Below are 17,622 nucleotides of genomic sequence, written 5' to 3' on the forward strand. Positions count from 1 at the left end.
ATTGTCTGCCCTGAGACTTGGTATAACCAAGTCATCGGGTTTGGACCCTCTTTTTCAGAGCACTGTCCAGCTCCCAGAAGGCCTAATTGCTTGCTCACGTCTTGTGTGACTTAAGAATGTGTAAACAGGCAGTTCCCATTGCGGCGTAGTGGTTAACGAATCCAACTAGGAACCATGAGGTTGCGGGTTCGACCCCTGGCCTTGCTCAGTGGGTTAAGGATCTGGTGTTGCCGTGAGCTGTGGTATAGGTCACAGACAGGGCTTGGATCTGGTGTTGCTGTGGCTGTGGCGTAGGCTGGCAGCTGCAGCTCTGATTCAGCCCCTAGCCTGAGAACTTCCATCTGCTATGGATGTGGCCCTAAAAAGACAAAAAAGAAAAAAAAAAAAAAAAGAAAAAAAAAAAAGAATGTGTAAATAGGCAAGTGGTTATGAGAATGGGACCATCTTTGGTCAGTGCATCTGGGAAGGCTCTTATGGCCCCTGAAAACATATGAACTGTGAGACGATGGTCTCTCTTCCTAAACACTCAGAGCACCAGAAGCATGAAGCAGAAATGGCAGACATCATTTTCTCACTGAACATCTGAGAAAAGTGAGTCATGGGGCAGGGAACGGGGATGAAATGTCAAGCTGTCCAGCTCTGCTCTGTCCCTCTCAGTCCAGATACCAAAATCTTTTCGTTCCTTCTCCTTTTGGGCCACCCCATGGTGTATGGAATTCCTGGGTCAGGGATCATATCCAACCCTTAACAGGGATCCCAACACTCTCGAGACATCCTGACACTCCAGAGACATTGCCAAGCCCACTGCACCACAGTGGGAACTCCAGATACCAAAGTCTTGATTTGTGGTGCTTGCTCTTGTTTCTCCTCCTGACTCCCTTTTTCTCTTCTAGTTCGGCTAAAGTCTTATTTCCAAACCTAAGCAGCATTTTGCCGATAATGTGCCATTTATCCCCCACCCCCAAGCCCCACTGCATCCTTCTGGGCCACCATCTAACACCCACTCAACACACCTGTATCTTCTCATTTGGTCACATCAACTGTACTCAGATATGAGCATCATCCTTACATTCTAGACCTTGTACCTTGCTTCCACCTGGGTCATGCTCCCAAACACGTACAGTGACCACCTCCTCCCATGAGTCAAGCTCGATCCCTTCCCTGCTAATGTGCCTTCAGTCCTACTGCCACAGAGAACACGGGCACAAATGACACAAGGAGAGTGAAGATTTTGGTCCTGCATATATCCCTCAAGGCAGCTTTCCTCTCTATGGCTCATACTTCAGGCCCCACATCAAACTATCAGAGGGAAAACAGCTAGGAAAAAAGTTTAGTTGCAAATAGACTCTTCAAAATGACTGATGAAAACTGTTATCTGTTACACTGTATTCAAGTATAAGCCTTTATAACTAGGAAGCATTTGTAAGTATGTCTATAGAATACATCTATTGTAAATACGTCTATCTAGCCCTCTGTTCTTTTCATTATGAATCACAGCATTAACTATCACCAGTCTATAACCATGAGTTCTCTTCCTTGGTAATTAAAAGTATAAGACCTTCTTGTCATTTACTTACTTTTCATCTCTATTTTATTTTCATTTTACTTTATTTCATTTTTTCTTTTTCTGCTGCGCCCACCACATATGGAAGTTCCTGGGCCTGGGATCGAACATGAGTCATCTCTGTTTTAATAAAACATCACTATTTTATCACTATGAGAGGCAATGCTGCCTAGTAGTTAAGTTACAGACCAATCAGGTTGCCTGATTTCAAATCCCAATTCTGTTCACTGACTGGCAAATCAGTGAACCCTAACCCTAACCTCTCTGTGCTTCACTTTCCTCATTTGTACAATGGGGAAATAGTAGTATCTGCCTCTTGGGGTTATTTTGCAGAATTCAAAGTGTCAATATTTGTAGAGCTTCGGGAAGTTCCTGTTGTGGCTCAGCAGTAAAGAGCCTGACTAGTATCCATGAGGATGCAAGTTCAATCCCTGGCCTCGCTCAGTGGGTTAAGGATTCAGCGTTGCCATGAGCTGTGGTATAGGTTGCAGACGAGGCTCTGATCCTTCATTGCTGTGGCTGTGTCGTAGGCTTGCAGCTACAGCTCCGATTTGACCCCTAGCCTGGGAACTTCCATATGCTGCAAATGCGGCCCTAAAAACAAACAAACAACCCCCCCAAAACCCCAAAACAAACAAAAAATATTTGTAGAGCTTCTAGTGCAGTGCTTGGCACACTGGCACCTTGCAAGAGCTTGTCATGGTCAGTCGTACGAATCTTCTTATTTTATCTCCCCAACAACCTGGCAAGGTGGGCAGGTAGACAGGGTTCTATTTTTTGCAGATGAGAATTAAGGCTCATGATGCTGGTGACATGCACCCCCACCCATGAGGACATGGCACTAAGCTCTGATCTGACTCCTGGCTGATGCCCCTTCTGCTGAGGTGTGCCCCAGAACTTGTAACAATGAGCCCACTTCTTCCTCTGTGCTTCCGATTCACAATGGAAACCCTTCTAGCTGGGTTGTTCGGAGATCCTGCAAGAGCAAAGTGCTGTTAACAGAGAATCTTCCTATTCAAAACTGTCTGCCTTTCAGAATTACAGAGGCAGACCTTCGATTTAATTTCAGGGTCCCGCATGCCAGGTGAATAATGGAGGGATTTTCTCTTTCATTCTGGCAGAAAATGTGTTGTGCTTTCTTTTGTGTTAACAAGCCTTGGGTAAGAAAAACACGAGCCACAAAGAAATCTTTCTCCCCTTCACCAAAATCTGTTCATGATGAACCTGTCAGGAATGCTGGAAATAACCAGGGATGGTTCAAACACTATGAATTTCTAAGGCACATCTTCCTGCTAGGGAAGTCATCATTTCACTGATATTACTGAATTTAAGCCATCAGTATTTTATCGAGAAGGCCAGGAAGACAGCAACACACAAAAATGCCAAGAGCTGGAGTTCCCATTGTGGCTCAGTGGGTTAAGAACCCGACATAGGAGTTCTCGTCGTGGCGCAGTGGTTAACGAATCTGACTAGGAACCATGAGGTTGCGGGTTCGGTCCCTGCCCTTGCTCAGTGGGTTAACGATCCGGCGTTGCCGTGAGCTGTGGTGTAGGTTGCAGACGCGGCTCGGATCCCGCGTTGCTGTGGCTCTGGTGTAGGCTGGTGGCTACAGCTCCGATTCAACCCCTAGCCTGGGAATCTCCATATGCCACGGGAGTGGCCCAAGAAATAACAACAACAACAAAAAGACAAAAGACAAAAAAAAAAAAAAAAAGAACCCGACATAGTCTCCATGAGGATGAGGGTTCAGTCCTCACTCAGTGGGTTACAGAACCGGTATTCCCGCAAGCAGTGGTGTAGGCTGCAGATGTGGCTTGGATCCGGTGTTGTTGTGGCTGTGGTACAGGCTGGCAGCTTCAGCTCCCATTCAACCCCTAGCCTGGGAACCTCCATATGCCGCAGGTGTGGCCCTAAAAAGAAAAACGTTTTAATTTTTTAAAAGATTCCAAGATCTGACTCAAGTTCACATGCAGCCAAAGGGGAGTAAAACACAGATGCAGAGAACCATCTCTTGGGACAAAACATTGTCCTCCAAGCCATCTAAGGCCTTCCAGATTTCCTGCATGGAAATGTGTAAGGGAAGGGTGAGGGAGAAACGAGGTTTGCATTAACTATTTAATTCATGCAAGGACACATTGGCATTGCTCAGTCAGCATCAAGTGGAGCTGGGCTTCCATTCCCCGTGGGGGGGGAGGAGTCACTGACATGAACCATGGCCATGGCAACCACCCGCAGCACTGTGCTCCCCTCCCAAAGGAGTCCACGCCCTGGGACAGAAGGCACCTTCACACAGCGAGAACCAGCCAACAGGGAAGAGCCTGAAAGTCACAAGACACATCTGAAAAATGCTTTCGATTATTTTTTTCTGTGACTGGAGGAAGGGAATCACATAAAGCCCCAATGTTAAGTCAACATCATATGCAAACCATCCGAAAGTTTTTGAAAATCATTTATCCATGAAAACGACATAGGACCTGCAAAATGAGCATCCAAACCACCTCCAATGATGGTCACCATTTTCTTTGCCTCTGGTTCTGTTTTCTTGGAGAACAAGGTTTTCTAGAGAAGCCTTGCAAATGGGCACAGAGAGCAGAGCTAATCTCCGCTCTACTGCTTGAATGCAGTGGGGCCCTTGGCAGGTCTTCAAGCCTCTCTGACCCTCAGCTTCCTCCTCTTTGGGAGGAAGAGTTACCCTCTGTCCTCTCCACCTGAGAAATTGACAAGGGAAATAAATAGGGTAACAGAGGAAAGGTTATTAAGCTCAAACAGGAACTGGCACTTAGCTGAGGAGAGTGTCAACAATCTCAGAGTTCCAAAGAGCTGTTTTGACACAGTAATTTCTGGATGCCATGTTAGTACTGGATACAAATATGAGGGGTGTGTGTGTGTGTAGGTGTGTGGGATCATTTAATGGGATTAGGTAGAGACCCAGATGAAAAGCTACACGTTCTTTCTAGCAACAGATACCTCAGTCTTATGAAAGGCAACAAAGAAAGGAAGAGAAAGCCAACACATATTAACATGTTCTTACAGGTCCACCACTCGGTTTCCAGTACTGAGCAAGGAGCCCCAGTAACAGACACTATGATGGGTCCTATTTGAACATGTCTGGTTGAACCCTTCTCTTTGGAGAATCCCTTAGACTTCTCACCATTGCTTTGTCCTGGGCTCTCAGATCGAGTTAAGTGCCCCTTTCCGTCCTGTCTGTCCCTAAGACAGCGTATCAGTTTTCAGCATCTTGCCAGCTCATTCTATCCCCTGGGAATTCTGTGAATAAAGGCAAGAGTGTTCCTTCCACCCACGTTGGTGGAATCAGATAACTTTTACTGAAAATTCTTTACTAGAATTGACCCCAGTCCTGCATGTGACTTGCTAACTATTCAGCGCATGCCCACAGCCTCCAAGGACTTGTACAGACAGCCTCTGTCTGTGTTTCGTTTGGTCTCTAAATGTGAGGGGCTGCTCGGGGGTCCCAGAGCAGGCTGGGAAGGGTTCCAGATGTGCCAGGCCACTGGCTAAGGCTCGATGTCCTTTCTCTCACTGCCAAATTTGTGTCAAATCTGAACTGACTGTATCATCGAAGAGCTTCCACCCAGTTTCCTTGCTGGGTGATGATACTCATTGGCTGGTGCAATATTTGCAATGGCAATGGCAACGATACCCTTAGACTGGGCATGAAGGGATTTCTGCCTGTGCAAGATCAGCTGCCTTGTCCGTCTGTATGTATGTCAAAGTGACCTCCAATGGCCCACTGAGGAGTACCCTGGCTCCGCTAGGACATGTCCATCCCAAGGCTTTTCATTCATGAGAAAGTACTGATTCAACCTTAGCTGGGTCTGTGGCCAGTTAGTAACACAGACTGTGAGGCCTCAGGACTTGCTGGAAATACAGCCTCAAATCCACTGCTACTCAATACTGTTCAAATACTCATCCAAGAACAATAGTGATGGAGGATTTCCTGAAGGGCAGGTGACCACCCACTCTCCTGGATGCTCTAAATCTCTCCTTGACTCACCAGGCCATCCCTAGAGTGGGTCATACTAGGTCCCAGTAGGATTACACCTCTGATGAGGTATTGAGGGAGGTGACCTGAAACTGTCACTGTGTTTACCAGGAAGTCATGTTACATACTATCCCCTCTATGAGGATCCATGAGAAAAAGCTCTCCGGTATCAAGACCCAGAATGGTTCTGCTTCTCTTGGGCAACTGAACTGTTTTTACCCTTTTATGTTGGTTGTAACTGGTTGTGTTTCGCATTCTGCATTGTCTGACCGCACACTCAGACTCACACCTGGAGCTTGCTTTTCCTACTTCAGTAAAACTTGCTGACATGTATTTTGTAGATTAACCTCACCCCTGGCTACTTCCAGGCCTTGTTTTGCCTTTTTCTTTGCTTATTTTTCATTTATCTTATTTTCCTGTGTTGCATAAATCTTAAACCACTTTGCACCCCTTTGGAAAGGCTGAAATTGAAATACATGAGGAAAATGAAACCACAGCAAAGCAGTGTTAGCATGTTAAACATCCTATGTAAAAGCTCCTCTGAATTCTAGTCTGAGCTTTCTCACTCATACACCAGTTAATGGTCAGGCATAATTCTTAGATCTATAACTTATAAGCTTAATGTTAAAGCCTAAAGAATAAGAACACACAGACATGACAAATAATGAGGGAAATTCAGAAATCAAGCTATGTATGGAAGATAATATTCCAAAATCCACTGTCAGGCTCTCAACTCTTCAACTTTTTTCTGGGAGTCAATTACAAAAGACATTGATGGGAGTTCCTGTTGTGGCTCAGTGGTAACAAACCTGACTAGAATCCATGAGGATGGGGGTTCAATCCCTGGCCTTTCTCAGTGGGTTAAGGATCCAGTGTTGCCATGAGCTGTGGTGTAGGTCGCAGACAAGGCTCAGATCTGACATGGCTGTGGCTGTGACCTAGGCTGGCAGCTGCAGCTTCGGTTTGACCCCTAGCCCAGGAACTTCCATATGCCACGGGTGTGGCCCTCAAAAGACAACAACAAAAAAAGGATGTTTCCTACATCTTCTACCTGATGACATTTCACTGCCACCCCAAAGCACAATATTCCAAGTCACCTACCGTGTTTGTGAATAAATGCAAGTCCTTGCAATATCTGATACATGATATTTCTGATAGCAGACTCGGGAAACAATTTATTCCTGTGTGGGGCAGAGGAAAAAAAGTTACACATCTAGATTTACATATGCAAAGGAATCCTCTGCTTTCATGTTCTTTTGGTTATACAGTAAGAATTTAAGAAAACATTTGCTCACATGCTAGTTTGACGAGATCCTTTGATAACAAAGACCAAAGAAAACAATCATTTACCCATATAGGAGAGCATGACTTATAAACGCTAAATATATTCAGTTATATTACAACAAAGAAATGATTAAACATGTAAGAACAAACCAAAAAAATTCCCTCCAATGTATCATATAAAAATCTCTCTCCATAATCTACATTAAAACTTTAAAAATTTTGGATGGGGAAAATCTGAGGCCTTTCAGATAAGGTCTTATAGATGCAGTGGACAATGACATTTTTCCCCTGGTTGGGCAACCCACACAGCTTCACTGCTGTTATCAACACTACAAATGATATTTGTTCACTGAAATCACTCAGAGGGATGCTGTGAGTGGCCTTCACCTGCCACCAAGAAAATGTGCCAAGAGGTTCTATGTGGTTCACTGTCAAAGTTCAAAATTACCATCACAGGGAAGTTTTTCTTTAATTAGTTTCTTTGTCTTGCCAGCATGCAAGCCCTGAGCACTGCAGCAAGAAAGGTACTGAAAGGAACCCAGAAAGTTTTCAATGAGTGTCTCCCAGTGAATGAAGGTGCTTCATCCCTCACTTGTAGTGGCTCTGCCCACACACCCTGTGGGAAGGAGGGCTGCAGGTATCTGTTGAATTTCAGAGCCTGTTTGGGTAATTAACTGATTTAGACATGCAAAATGGGAATTTCTGCTGTGGTGCAGTGAGTTAAAGATATGATGGTATCACTGCTGTGGCTCAGTCACTGCTGAGGTGCAGGTTTGATCCCTGGAAACAAAACTTCCATATATTGCGAGTGCAGCCAAAAAAAGAAAAAAAGAAAAAAAAGTCATGCAAAAGAGCCACACTGTCAGTAGCATCTATGTAGGTATCAAAGGCCTCCGAAGCAGGAAGGCAGGTGGGGCCCTTTATCTCACAGGCAGCTTTAAACAGCAAAGCCCAAGCAGCATGACTGCAGTAAAGAAAAGCAGAAAGAAAACACATCTAGGAGTTCTCGTTGTAGCTCAGTGGGTTAAGAACCTGACTAGTATCCACGAACATGTGGGTTCCATCCCTGGCCTTGCTCAGTGGGTTAAGGATCCAGCGTTGCCACAAGCTGCAGTGGCACAGGTCGAAATATGGCTTGGATCTGGCATTGCTGTGGCTGTGGTATAGCTCTGATTTGATCCCTGGCCTGGGAACTTCCATATGCTGCAGGTATGGCCCTAAAAAGATAAAAATAAAAGGGAAAACACATTTACTTTGCAACATTTATTTCTAAGATCATAATGACCAAACTGTACCTTTCTTTAATAAGCTGGTAAAGATTTTCCTTCATGTACTCAAAGATAAAATAAAGATGATCATTTTCCCTGATAACTTCTTTTAACTTTACAACATTGGCATGGTTGAGCTTCTTTAAAGACTGAAAAGTGAAGAAGAAAAGAACACAAAAAAATTAGAAGTCTGTTGTCAAAAAAAGAAGTAACCCCACATGTACTTAGGAAGAAACAACTTATTCTATTTTCTGTTGCTGTTGTATTTATAAAACACCTCATTCTAGAACCACAGAATGCCACAATTCATATTTTATTGACAATATCTTAGTAAAGCATATTTCTCTGAAGTTGGTAGTAACTTGATAGTGGAAAACTATTTCAACTGACTACTAGAAGGTAAGTACTTGACCATAACTGGAACTTGCAGCTGCCTGCAGCCCCAGGTACTGGGACAGGGCTATTTTAGGTATACCCCTTCCAAATGATGGCCTTCACTCCATGAAAGTGGCCAGAGGAGAATCCACTGAGGCTCTGATTGATCTGGTATCAGAGAGGCAGCTGCTTGGAGCTGACACCATCCGCCAGCCGTCTGCAGACTCTCTGAACAGGACATTGTCCCAAGTGACAGAGGCAGGTAGCCTGGTTCCCTCAACTTTCTTCTGACTCCTTTGTGTCCACAGGACATCCAATGGCCCTCGAGAGGTGAGTTCTAAAGGAGAAGGAGGAGCAACCTCACTGGGAAGACCTCTGCTTCCAAGAACAGCAAGGGCAGAAATGTCAGGCTGAAAAACAGAGTGGCTCAGAAAACACTGTGGGACCTGACTATTCACCATGCACATATGCGGTTTTCCTCTTCCTGGAACACATCTGTGAGTGCAGCCATGTGCCAACGACTTTCTGTGTGCGTCACCAGCTCTGCTCATGGTGAACAGATAGACTTTTACATCAGTGACCAGTTCATGTACGACCGCCAGACACCCAACAACCGCCAGACCACCAGGTGATCAGAATCTGATAGGCCGTCTCCGTCAAGAAGGCCTTGAAGGGTCCCTGTGGCAGTGGGTTAAGCCCTTGAATTCAAAAAGCCTTTGCCTCATAGAGACGCGAGTCTGATGCAAATAAGTTGTAAAGCCCTCTTTATCTTGGAATTTCCTGAAAAGGAACATCGCTTCTCTTAAACAAACACTATGTCTGAAGATGCAAGTGTTAACGTGAGTGTCCAAATCTGGAAGGATGCTTGGTAACAACACACCCCGGGGACCAGAGTCGGGAAATGCATGTCGTAAGATCGAATTATTTCAAGCAGCTGAGAAGAGAAAGGAAATAGGGCCAGTGAATGAGAACAAAATGAGACTCTTCTGGAACCTCTTTCCTGAAAGACAAGCTTTTGCCAAGTGCCTCTCTGGCAGGCAATCCTCAGTTGTTTGGGCCAAAGGGCCAGATCCTCCCAGAATGACCCAAGAAGCTGATTACTTCTTCTGCTTGGGTTGGCTTTCTGGTTCTCCATCAGCAGCAAACATTACCTAACTTGTAAGCATTCACCAGACTCTCATGGGCGGCAGACATTTCTCCTGCCTGTTTGCTTCAAATGCACCTGTGGGAGAGCAGCAGAATGGACAGAGCACATTCATCCAGAGGAAAACGAAGTCAGTTTTAAAGTGTTCCAAGAAGAGATTCTAGGCAAGGAGAAGGGCACATTCTGCTCTTGGCCTCAAGTGGGTTTTGAGCATGAATTCCTGGCCCCGGGCTAAGAGCGGCCACAGGCAAGCCAAAGTCTCCACGAGGCTCACAGAAAAAGAATAAAAAGAAAGAATTCATTTTTGTGGAGGACTTGATATGGCTCATTTTCAAGAGGACTATTTCCAGAAAGAAGTCTTTTGGCTTGGGCAAGGCTTCCAAGTAGAAGAAGAGGCAGGACAGTCCTATCGGGCAGAGAAGGAGCAAATAAATCTGGTGACGGAGAACATCAGAGACGTTTCCAGGAGTAACCTGCCAGCTCTGAGGGTTGGGGAGTGTCTCATCCAAAATGGGACTTGAAGGAAGAGGGAGGCCTGGACAAACTTGGTGGGAGGGCAAGAGCGTGTCAGGAGGAAGCTGCTCCGGAGTCAGGCGTGGGAGCCGAAGGGCTCCCAGTGTCTGAGGGACGAGAACTGCCCGGTGCCACGTAGATGCCCAGGGGAGTCTTCTGACACACCCGGGCTTGCGACCAAGCTTCACTGCCTCAAACTATGTTTCCTTCAAGCAAATTACGGAGTCTCTGGGCCTCGGTGGTTCTCATCAGGAAACTTAAGATACAAAGACTTTCTGCATAGGAATTGTGGGGGTGAAACGAGAGAGCACAAAAAGCACCTAAAGTGCCTCCTGGCCTTGATAAACGGTAGATGGTGTGTGAACAGCCAAGTGTTAGAGACATGAGATGTGCGGGAAGTGGTGGGCGGGTGGGGGTGTCACACAGGCCACTTTGATGAGCTGTAGTTCCTGAGTGTGGGGTTAATGATAATTTCATTTTTTTATTTTAAATTTTTTTAATTACTCAATGAATTTATTACATTTATAGTTGTACAATGATCATCACAATCCAATTTTATAGGAGGGTTAATGATAATTTACAGAAGGCAGAGAAAATATGAGCACTGGGGGAGAGAGAGACATTCCAGAAAACTCAGGCACTGATATCCACTCAGCATATGGATATCTGGGTCTGAGGCAGGAGTCGGGCAGACTTTTCTGTCAAGGGACAGAGTAAATATTTTAGGCTTTCCTGGTTCTATGGTGCCTGCTACAACTAAGCAGCTTTGCCAGGATAGCGTGAAATCAGCCATAGAGAATATGTAAACACACAGACATGGCTGTGTGCCAATACAATTATTTTTTGCAAAAACAGGCAGGAGGCTATTTATTGACCCCTAGTCTAAATTCAGAAGAAAGATGAAAGCTATCATGGGGTTGCCACAGAAAGGGAAACAAATGAAATCACTCAGGAGAAATCCGAGAAAAAACTGCTAAGAAGAGAATGGCAGAAAAAAAAAATTTTTTTTTGTCTTTTTAGGGCCGCACCCGCAGCAGACGGAGGTTTCCAGGATAAGGGTCTAATTGGAGCTACAGCTGCTGGCCTATACCACAGCTCACGGCAATGCTGGATCCTTAACCCACTGAGCAAGGCCAGGGATCGAACCTGCAACCTCACAGTTCCTAGTCGGATTTGTTTCCACTGTGCCACAATGGGAACTCTGAGAATGGGAGAAATTATTGCTATTTAAAGGGTGAAACCATAGAACCATTGGTGAAAGGTAAGAAAGAGGTAGAAAAGCTGAGTAAAGGCAGAACCATAGGGGCCTGCAAGAGAAAAAGAAGTGATCCACAGATGAAGAAATGCCTGAGAAGATGATCCTGGACTTGGCAGCGGGTGACTTTTAGGAAAGCAGCTTCGGTAGAGCTGCAGAGGTGAATGCCCAATTCAGTCAAGTGGAAAGTCGGTATGGGGGGGCGACGGTGGAGGGCACGTCTGGAAGATGAGGTCAAAAGGAAAGGGTGGAAGCTCCAGGGAAGGGAGGGCTGAGGCTGATTAGAGAGAATGGTGGTACACAGACAGACTGAAGACAAGGAGAAGGTGAAAAGGAGAAGTTTAAAGATATGCGAAGGTTCATAATAGCCAAAGGCTTCCCAGTGTCCAAATGGACAGACAAATGGGACAAATGGATAAACAGTATACAGTATATTCATACAATGGAATGTCAATCAGCCTTAAAAAGGAGGGAAAGTTTGACACATGGATACATCATGAACACATTACACTCAGTGAAATAAGCCAATCACAAAAAGGACAAAAAAATGGCTTATTGTCATTATGTTCAAGGAACAAAACTCAGAGGGTGCCATCATCAAGCAACCTTGTTTTTCTGTAACTCTCCCTTTAATCTTGCACTAAAGGATGCTAATTTGTCTTCTGCCCTTAAATGATATGCAGAGTCATTTTCATAACTTAGGTAATGAAAAGTTCCACATTCACTTCTCATCACAAAATAATCTCTGTTCAATAAGTAATATGTCTAATCCAGTGCAACAATAAACAATTTTGAATTAAAAAAAAGTTAAATACTGTATGACTGAACTTATATGAGGTACCTGGTGTAGTCGAATTCTTACAGACAGAATGCAGAATGGTGCTGGCCAGGGTCGGGGGAGAGGGGGTCATAAGGAGTTAATAGTTTAATGAGTATAGAGTTTCAGTTTCATAAGATGAAAGGAGTTCTGGAGATGGACGATGCTGATGGGTGGACAATGTTATGTATGTAGTTATTAATACCACTGAATTGTACTATTTTTAGGTCAAAAATGCAATTCTAAATCTATCTTGAGCCCTTTGGGTTCTAGCCTGGAACACTTTGGCGATTGTTCTAATGGTCTGGACTATTTCTCTGACTACCTACCCGGTAACCTGCCACTTTCCTTTGAATTTTTGTTAACGTTAATGCACAGGCATTGTTTGCAGAAAATGTGCAAAGGAGCCTTCCCCAGAGATGATGACCAAATGTGATTACTGCATATATACAATTTCTGGATGGTATGACAGACTTTCTAATATCGTTCAGTTTGCTATGTAAACAAAACCATGTATGTCTTTTTAAAAAGGATCACAAGGTAAATATTAAGTGTGTTTCATCACAATTTGAAAGAAAAGAGATAACAGTGAGAAACCAGTGAAAGCTGAATAAATCTGTGGTTTAGTTAAATAGTACTATTTTCAAAGTTAAAAAAAAAGACATGCACACACAAACACTTAAAAAAAGTACATGCACTAATACAATAGCAAAGAAATCTTCTCCTTTCAGCTGTTAGCTGCATTATTTTCTCATCTGCCTCCTTTTTCAGGATAGGTGAAACAATTCGAACTGTATCTATGCAAGCAGAAAACTATTTTAATCAACCATACATAAATGAACCCCTTGAGTATTAATAAATACCTTAACCTCCCGAAGGTTCATGCATTCCTCCCAGGAATAAAACTTTCTTTTCATTCTAAAAGAGAAGACAGAAACAAATAGCACACTTATTCCCAATAACAGGCTACACCTTATCTTTTTTTTTTTTTTTTTTTTTTTTTTTTGGTCTTTTCAGGGCTGCACCAGTGGCATATGGAAGTTCCCAGCAAGGGGTAGAATCGGAGCTGCAGCTGCTGGCCTATACCACAGCTCACGGCAATGCTGGATCCTTAACCCACTGAGCGAGGCCAGGGATGGAACCCTTGTCCAGTGTGGTAGCCGCTAAGCACACATGACCAATGAACGCTTAAAGTGGGGCTAGTGTGACACAGAAACTGAATTTTTAATTTAAATTGAAGAGTTCCCATCATGGCTCAGCAGTAATGAACCCGACTAGTATCCATGAGGATGCGGGTTCTATGCCTGGTCCTTCTCAGTGGGGTAAGGATCCAGCGTTGACATGAGCTGTGGTATTGCTTGCAGATACGGCTTGGATCTGGCATTCCTGTGGTGGTGCTGCAGGCAGGCAGTTACAGCTCTGATTTGACCCCAGCCTAGGAACTTCCATATGCTGCGGGTGTGGCCCTAAAAAAAGAAATTAAAAAAAATTTTAATTTAAACGTATAATGACTCCCTGCCATGTTGGACAGTACAGCGATGGACCCTCTCATACAGAGGTTGGCAAACCATGGCCCACGGGCCACCTCCACCCCACCATCTGGTTATACACAGCCCACAGAAGAACGGCCCTTGTATTTTTAAATGGTCGGCAACAACAAATCAAAGGAAAAATAATCTTTTGTGACATGTGCAAATGATCTGAAATTCAAGTTTCAGTTTCCATAAACAAAGTTTTATTGGGAGACACTCACACTCATTTCCTCCTGTATGATCAATGGCTGTCTTCCTGCTACAATAGCAGAGCTGGGCTGTGATAGAGATCATATGGGCTGCAAAGCCTACAGTATTTATTGTCTGGCTCTTTGAAGGAAAAGCTTGCCAACCCCTTGTCCAGCGCCGGAGAGGAGAGACAGAGGGCCTGGTGAGCTGGTCAGAAATCCAAGTGTCAGCGTTCTTCCTCTCATGGCCCCTCAACCCCATGGTCTCATCTGAACCTAAAAGCAGCCCCAAGACATGGACGCCAGGATGCGATGCCATTTCCCCAAGGCCGCACCCATGGCTGGTCACAGACCAACTCTCCTCTCTCCCCCTCACTCTGACAGTCTGTCCCTGATGTCACATCATTTCCCGGTTGAGTGACCCGTTCCTTTATTCATGCCCCAGATATTCTGTAGCTCCTGCTACGTGGCAGAGGCCCAGGCACAGGAGATACAATGATGAGAGAGATGCTCCTTATAAGGCTGACCTCGGAGCAGGAAGGCAGGTGATCGAGCATGTTCTGTGCTGAGGGCACGAAGGGCAGGGACAGGGCCCCCATGACAGTGGACCCCAAAGCAACCTGATCTTGTCTAGGGTGTTAGGGGATAGTCCTCTGGGAAAGTGGTATTTCAAGCAAGACCTGAAGGACTGGGGGATTCTGGCTGATTGAGGTATGGAGTAGGGTGTAGCATGGGAAGGCTCAAGGCAGAGGCCAGAGTGACCAGGACAAAGCAGGCAGGGGGCTAGTGAGAGGAGATGCAGCTGAAGGAAACAGGTGGGGCTGAGTGAGGCAGCAGTGGGTAAAACTCTGGGCTTGATCCTTAAACTGATAGGAAGACATTAAAAGCTGACTTAGTTTGGGTTCCCTGAAAGCAGAGATGGAGGAAAGGACTTGGGTGCAGGGAGCTGATTTGGAGGTGATTCCAGGAAGCCAGGGCAAGGAGCACAGAGGTGGGAAATGCATGACAGGCATGTCATGGAGCTGACACCGTGGTGGGCAGGGGGCTCGGTCCCGCGGGGACCTTCTATGGACCGTGCAGAAGGTGTCTTGGTGAGTTTCCCATGAGCACCTGGGGTGGGATGCTGGCGGCAGGCACAGCGCACTGAAGTCAGGTAGGACAAAGGGGACGTGATGGTTTGGTGCAAATGAGTTTAGACAGTTAGACGCATGGGTTTAATATAATCTTTTCAGGCTGGGACAGGAGTAAGAACGGAAGCCAGGACCCCAGAGAGGAAAGTATTCCAGAGGCAGAGGTAGTAAATGATAACAGGTTAATGGGAGACTAGCGGTGGGAAAATAGAGATGTAGGTGGATCAGAGGGATATCTGGTAGTTAGAATTCACAGGACTAGATGAGCAATGCTGGGGCACACAGCGGGAAAGGGGGGGGGGCTCCCAGGTTTCAAGAGGATGGAAATGTGTCATTTATCCAGACAGGGAACACTGAAGGAGAAACTGGTTTGGAGCAAGAGAGAGAATGTTCTGGACAGAAGTTCTGTTTTGGATATGATGAGTGTGGGGTGTCTGCCTGGCATCCAAATGGAGATGCTGAAAAGGCAACTGGGAGTTCCCATTGTTGTGCAGTGGAAGCGAATGGGACTAGTATCCATGAGGATGTGGGTTATTCGCTGGCCTCGCTCAGTGGGTCGGGGTTCTGGCGTTTCTGTGACCTGTGGTGTAGGTCACAGACGCAGCTTGGATCCCGAGATGCTGTGGCTGTGGCACAGGCTGGCAAATCCAGCTCCAATTTGACCTCTGGCCTGGGAACTTCCATATGCTGTGGATGAGGCCCTAAACAGACAAAAAAGAAAAAAAGAAGGAAAGAAAAGGCAACTGGATATAGACGGGTGTGGTAAGCAGATGCTAATCTGGTCCCCAAAGGCCCCACCTCCTGTTAATTACAACCTGGCATAACCCCCATCCCTTAACAACTTGCTTTTAACCAACAGAATACAGCAATTTGAGAGGATACCCTGCCTATGATTAGTTCACAAACGCAGGAAGATGTCCCTTCGTCTTGGTAGAGGACTCTCATTGCCCTCTTGGTCCCCATAACTTGATGGAGCAAGTTGCCATGTTGTGAGCTACTCATTCGAGAGGCCCTCATGGCAAGGGCCTGAGGGCAACTTCCAGTCAAGAGACAGCAGGGGACTGAGGCCCTCAGTCCAACCACCCATGAGGTACTGAATGCTACCTACAGTCATGTGAATGAGCTTGGAACTGGATCCTTCCCCAGTCCAGCCTTCAGATGAGACCCCAGCAGCAGCCAACACCTTGACTATAGCCTCATGAGAGACCCCGAAGCAGAGAACTCAGCCAAGTCATGCTGACCCACAGAAACTGAGAGGGTTGTTTTAAACCACAATTTTTTGGAGGGGTGGAGGTGTACACTGTCATGAAGCAACAGATAATTAATACAGTGGGTCTGGACTTTTGCAAAGGGAAGGCAGACTTTTGCTTGTGGGGAGAGCAAAAGCGTGGTCACCAAGATGGAGTCACACGTGTAAATGATCCAAAATAAGTCACTTAATTTCTCTGTTTCTGTTTCCTTTCCTATAAAATATTTCTCAGAGCTCCCATTGTGGCTCAGTAGAAACGAATCTGACTAGCATCCATGAGGACACAGGGTCAATCCCTGGCCTTGTGTTGCTGTGAGCTGTGGTGTAGGTCGCAGACATGGCTCAGATCTGAAGTTGCTGTGGCTGTGGTGTAGGCCAGCAGCTACAGCTCCAATTCAACACCTAGCCTGGGAACCTTCATATGCCGCAGGTATGGCCCTAAAAAGACCGAAGAAAAAAAAAAGTTTCTTCATCTGCTTGTTACTGCCTCCCAATATGAGAAGACCCTTGAAAACAGTACTAGTGCTGTATGCAAAGTAGTGCATCCAACATGGGGACATGTTTAAGACTCCAACATTGGAGCTCCTGTCGTGGCTCAGTGGAAACAAATCCAACTAGGAACCATGAGGTTGAGGGTTCAATCCTTGGACTTCCTCAGTGGGTTAAGGATCCAGCTTTGCCGTGAGCTGTGGTGTAGGTCACAGACACAGCTCGGATCTGGCATTGCTGTGGCGGTAGTGTAGGCCGGCAGCTATAGCTCGGATTCGACTCCTGGCCTGGGAACCTCTACATGCTGCGGGTGCGGCCCTAAAAAGACAAAAGACAAAAGAAAAAAGAAAAAAAGACTCCACCATAAGTATTCCAGATCCACAGTCATCTAAATCACAGAAGTCAATGTCAGATTCTCCGTGTTCCACACGCTCCCCTTTAGAAACCTTTCAAGTGGGGGAAAGGAGACAGTACAGTTAAAACTTTGTTGACGAGGTATTACTGACATTGAATTCATGAGCATGAAGGCTAAAACTTTCTTTTTTTTTTTTTTTTGGTCTTTTGAGGGCTGCACCCTCGGTAAATGAAATTCCCAGACTAGGGGTTGAATAGGAGCTGTAACTGCCAGCCTACAACCACAGCCACAGCAACACAGGATCCAAGCCATGTCTGTGCCCTAAAACAAAGCTCATGGCAATGCTGGATCCTCAACCCACTCAGCGAGGCCAAGGATCAAACCCATGTCCTCATGGATACTAGTCAGGTTCATTATCATTACTGCTGAGCCACGACGGGAACTCCCCAAACTTAC

General features: G+C 45.5%; 1 protein-coding gene across 3 annotated transcripts in view; it reads right to left on the reverse strand.

Moving 5' to 3' along the window:
- The window catches only part of CILK1 (ciliogenesis associated kinase 1), a 64,991-nt gene that overhangs the window by 24,716 nt on the left and 22,653 nt on the right, over positions 1-17,622 (reverse strand). For all 3 annotated transcript variants that reach the window (XM_021098828.2, XM_084968351.1, XM_084968352.1), the window contains 3 exons: positions 13,087-13,141; positions 8,147-8,268; positions 6,669-6,748 (listed from right to left, as the gene is read on the reverse strand). In XM_021098828.2, coding sequence (XP_020954487.2) covers positions 6,669-6,748; positions 8,147-8,268; positions 13,087-13,141 — 257 coding nt within the window. The remainder of the gene's footprint in view (positions 1-6,668; positions 6,749-8,146; positions 8,269-13,086; positions 13,142-17,622) is intronic.

Source organism: Sus scrofa, chromosome 7 (assembly GCF_054392235.1).
Source record: "Sus scrofa isolate SSC_HxYL_T2T_F1_AM1 chromosome 7, Sscrofa_HxYL_maternal_Yorkshire_Landrace_v2.0, whole genome shotgun sequence".
In the NCBI taxonomy this organism is placed as follows: domain Eukaryota; kingdom Metazoa; phylum Chordata; class Mammalia; order Artiodactyla; family Suidae; genus Sus; species Sus scrofa.